Raw genomic sequence first — 2,714 nt, forward strand, 5'->3', positions numbered from 1 at the left:
GTTCGAGAGAGAGAGAGAGAGACGGAGGGAGTGAATGAAGGGGTTCGAGAGAGAGAGAGAGAGACGGAGGGAGTGAATGAAGGGGTTCGAGAGAGAGAGAGAGAGAGAGAGACGGAGGGAGTGAATGAAGGGGTTCGAGAGAGAGAGAGAGAGACGGAGGGAGTGAATGAAGGGGTTCGAGAGAGAGAGAGAGAGAGAGAGACGGAGGGAGTGAATGAAGGGGTTCGAGAGAGAGAGAGAGAGACGGAGGGAGTGAATGAAGGGGTTCGAGAGAGAGAGAGAGAGAGAGAGAGAGAGAGACGGAGGGAGTGAATGAAGGGGTTTGAGAGAGAGAGAGAGAGACGGAGGGAGTGAATGAAGGGGTTCGAGAGAGAGAGAGAGAGACGGAGGGAGTGAATGAAGGGGTGAGGGAGAGAGAGAGAGAGAGAGACGGAGGGAGAGAATGAAGGGGTTCGAGAGGAGGGAGACGGAGGGAGAGAATGAGTCGGTTCGAGAGGGAGGGAGACGGAGGGAGAGAATGAGTCGGTTCGAGAGGGAGGGAGACGGAGGGAGAGAATGAGTCGGTTCGAGAGGGAGGGAGACGGAGGGAGAGAATGAGTCGGTTCGAGAGGGAGGGATTTTGTGAAGACTCCTCTCTCTGATATTGCAGGAGGGGCTGATCGACCGCAGCAGGTACAGGGTCTCGGAGGACGGGGCCCTGGTGTTCCAGTCCACCAGCAAAGCCCACCATGGGCGATGGACGTGTGTTGCACTCAACAACATCACCCAAATATCAACTACGACCAAGGTCTTCGTGTTAGGTGAGGAGACCCCACAGTTTGGGGGGGAGGGTGAGGAGTCCCCACAGTTTGGGGGGGGAGGGTGAGGAGACCCCACAGTTTGGGGGGGAGGGTGAGGAGTCCCCACAGTTTGGGGGGAGGGTGAGGAGTCCCCACAGTTTGGGGGGGAGGGTGAGGAGTCCCCACAGTTTGGGGGAGGGTGAGGAGTCCCCACAGTTTGGGGGGAGGGTGAGGAGACCCCACAGTTTGGGGGGGAGGGTGAGGAGTCCCCACAGTTTGGGGGGGGGAGGGTGAGGAGACCCCCACAGTTTGGGGGGGAGGGTGAGGAGTCCCCACAGTTTGGGGGGGAGGGTGAGGAGTCCCCACAGTTTGGGGGGAGGGTGAGGAGTCCCCACAGTTTGGGGGGAGGGTGAGGAGACCCCACAGTTTGGGGGGGGGAGGGTGAGGAGACCCCACAGTTTGGGGGGGGAGGGTGAGGGGACCCCACAGTTTGGGGGGAGGTTGAGGAGTCCCCACAGTTTGGGGGGAGGGTGAGGAGTCCCCACAGTTTGGGGGAGGGTGAGGAGACCCCACAGTTTGGGGGGGGAGGGTGAGGAGACCCCACAGTTTGGGGGGGGAGGGTGAGGGGACCCCACAGTTTGGGGGGAGGTGAGGGGACCCCACAGTTTGGGGGGAGGGTGAGGAGTCCCCACAGTTTGGGGGGGGGAGGCGTGAGGAGTCCCCACAGTTTGGGGGGAGGGTGAGGAGTCCCCACAGTTTGGGGGGAGGGTGAGGAGTCCCCACAGTTTGGGGGGAGGGTGAGGAGTCCCACAGTTTGGGGGGGAGGGTGAGGAGTCCCCACAGTTTGGGGGGAGGGTGAGGAGTCCCCACAGTTTGGGGGGAGGGTGAGGAGTCCCCACAGTTTGGGGGAGGGTGAGGAGTCCCCACAGTTTGGGGGGAGGGTGAGGAGTCCCCACAGTTTGGGGGGAGGGTGAGGAGTCCCCACAGTTTGGGGGGGAGGGTGAGGAGTCCCCACAGTTTGGGGGGAGGGTGAGGAGTCCCCACAGTTTGGGGGGAGGGTGAGGAGTCCCCACAGTTTGGGGGGGAGGGTGAGGAGTCCCCACAGTTTGAGGGGAGGGTGAGGAGTCCCCACAGTTTGGGGGAGGGTGAGGAGTCCCCACAGTTTGGGGGGAGGGTGAGGAGTCCCCACAGTTTGGGGGGAGGGTGAGGAGTCCCCACAGTTTGGGGGAGGGTGAGGAGTCCCCACAGTTTGGGGGGGAGGGTGAGGAGTCCCCACAGTTTGGGGGGGAGGGTGAGGAGTCCCCACAGTTTGGAGGGGAGGGTGTGGAGTCCCCACAGTTTGGAGGGAGGGTGAGGAGTCCCCACAGTTTGGGGGGGAGGGTGAGGAGTCCCACAGTTTGGAGGGGAGGGTGAGGAGTCCCCACAGTTTGGGGGGAGGGTGAGGAGTCCCCACAGTTTGGGGGAGGGTGAGGAGTCCCCACAGTTTGGGGGGGGAGGGTGAGGAGTCCCCACAGTTTGGGGGGAGGGTGAGGAGTCCCCACAGTTTGGGGGGAGGGTGAGGAGTCCCCACAGTTTGGGGGAGGGTGAGGAGTCCCCACAGTTTGGGGGGAGGGTGAGGAGTCCCCACAGTTTGGGGGGAGGGAGGGTGAGGGGACCCCACAGTTTGGGGGGAGGTGAGGGGACCCCACAGTTTGGGGGGAGGGTGAGGAGACCCCACAGTTTGGGGGGAGGTGAGGAGTCCCCACAGTTTGGGGGGGAGGGTGAGGAGTCCCCACAGTTTGGGGGGAGGTGAGGGGACCCCACAGTTTGGGGGGAGGGTGAGGAGTCCCCACAGTTTGGGGGGAGGGTGAGGTGTCCCCACAGTTTGGGGGGAGGTGAGGAGTCCCCACAGTTTGGGGGGGAGGGTGAGGAGTCCCCACAGTTTGGGGGGGAGGA

General features: G+C 63.0%; 1 protein-coding gene across 1 annotated transcript in view; it reads left to right on the top strand.

Moving 5' to 3' along the window:
* Positions 1 to 800, top strand: part of LOC137319110 (interferon-inducible GTPase 5-like) — a gene marked incomplete at its 3' end in the record, with an annotated part of 78,274 nt that extends 77,474 nt beyond the window's left edge. Inside the window, exon 3 of the mRNA XM_067981473.1 lies at positions 650 to 800. Coding sequence (XP_067837574.1) covers positions 650 to 800 — 151 coding nt within the window. The remainder of the gene's footprint in view (positions 1 to 649) is intronic.
* Between the last annotated feature and the right edge of the window lie 1,914 nt (positions 801 to 2,714).

Source organism: Heptranchias perlo, unplaced genomic scaffold (genome assembly GCF_035084215.1).
Source record: "Heptranchias perlo isolate sHepPer1 unplaced genomic scaffold, sHepPer1.hap1 HAP1_SCAFFOLD_735, whole genome shotgun sequence".
In the NCBI taxonomy this organism is placed as follows: domain Eukaryota; kingdom Metazoa; phylum Chordata; class Chondrichthyes; order Hexanchiformes; family Hexanchidae; genus Heptranchias; species Heptranchias perlo.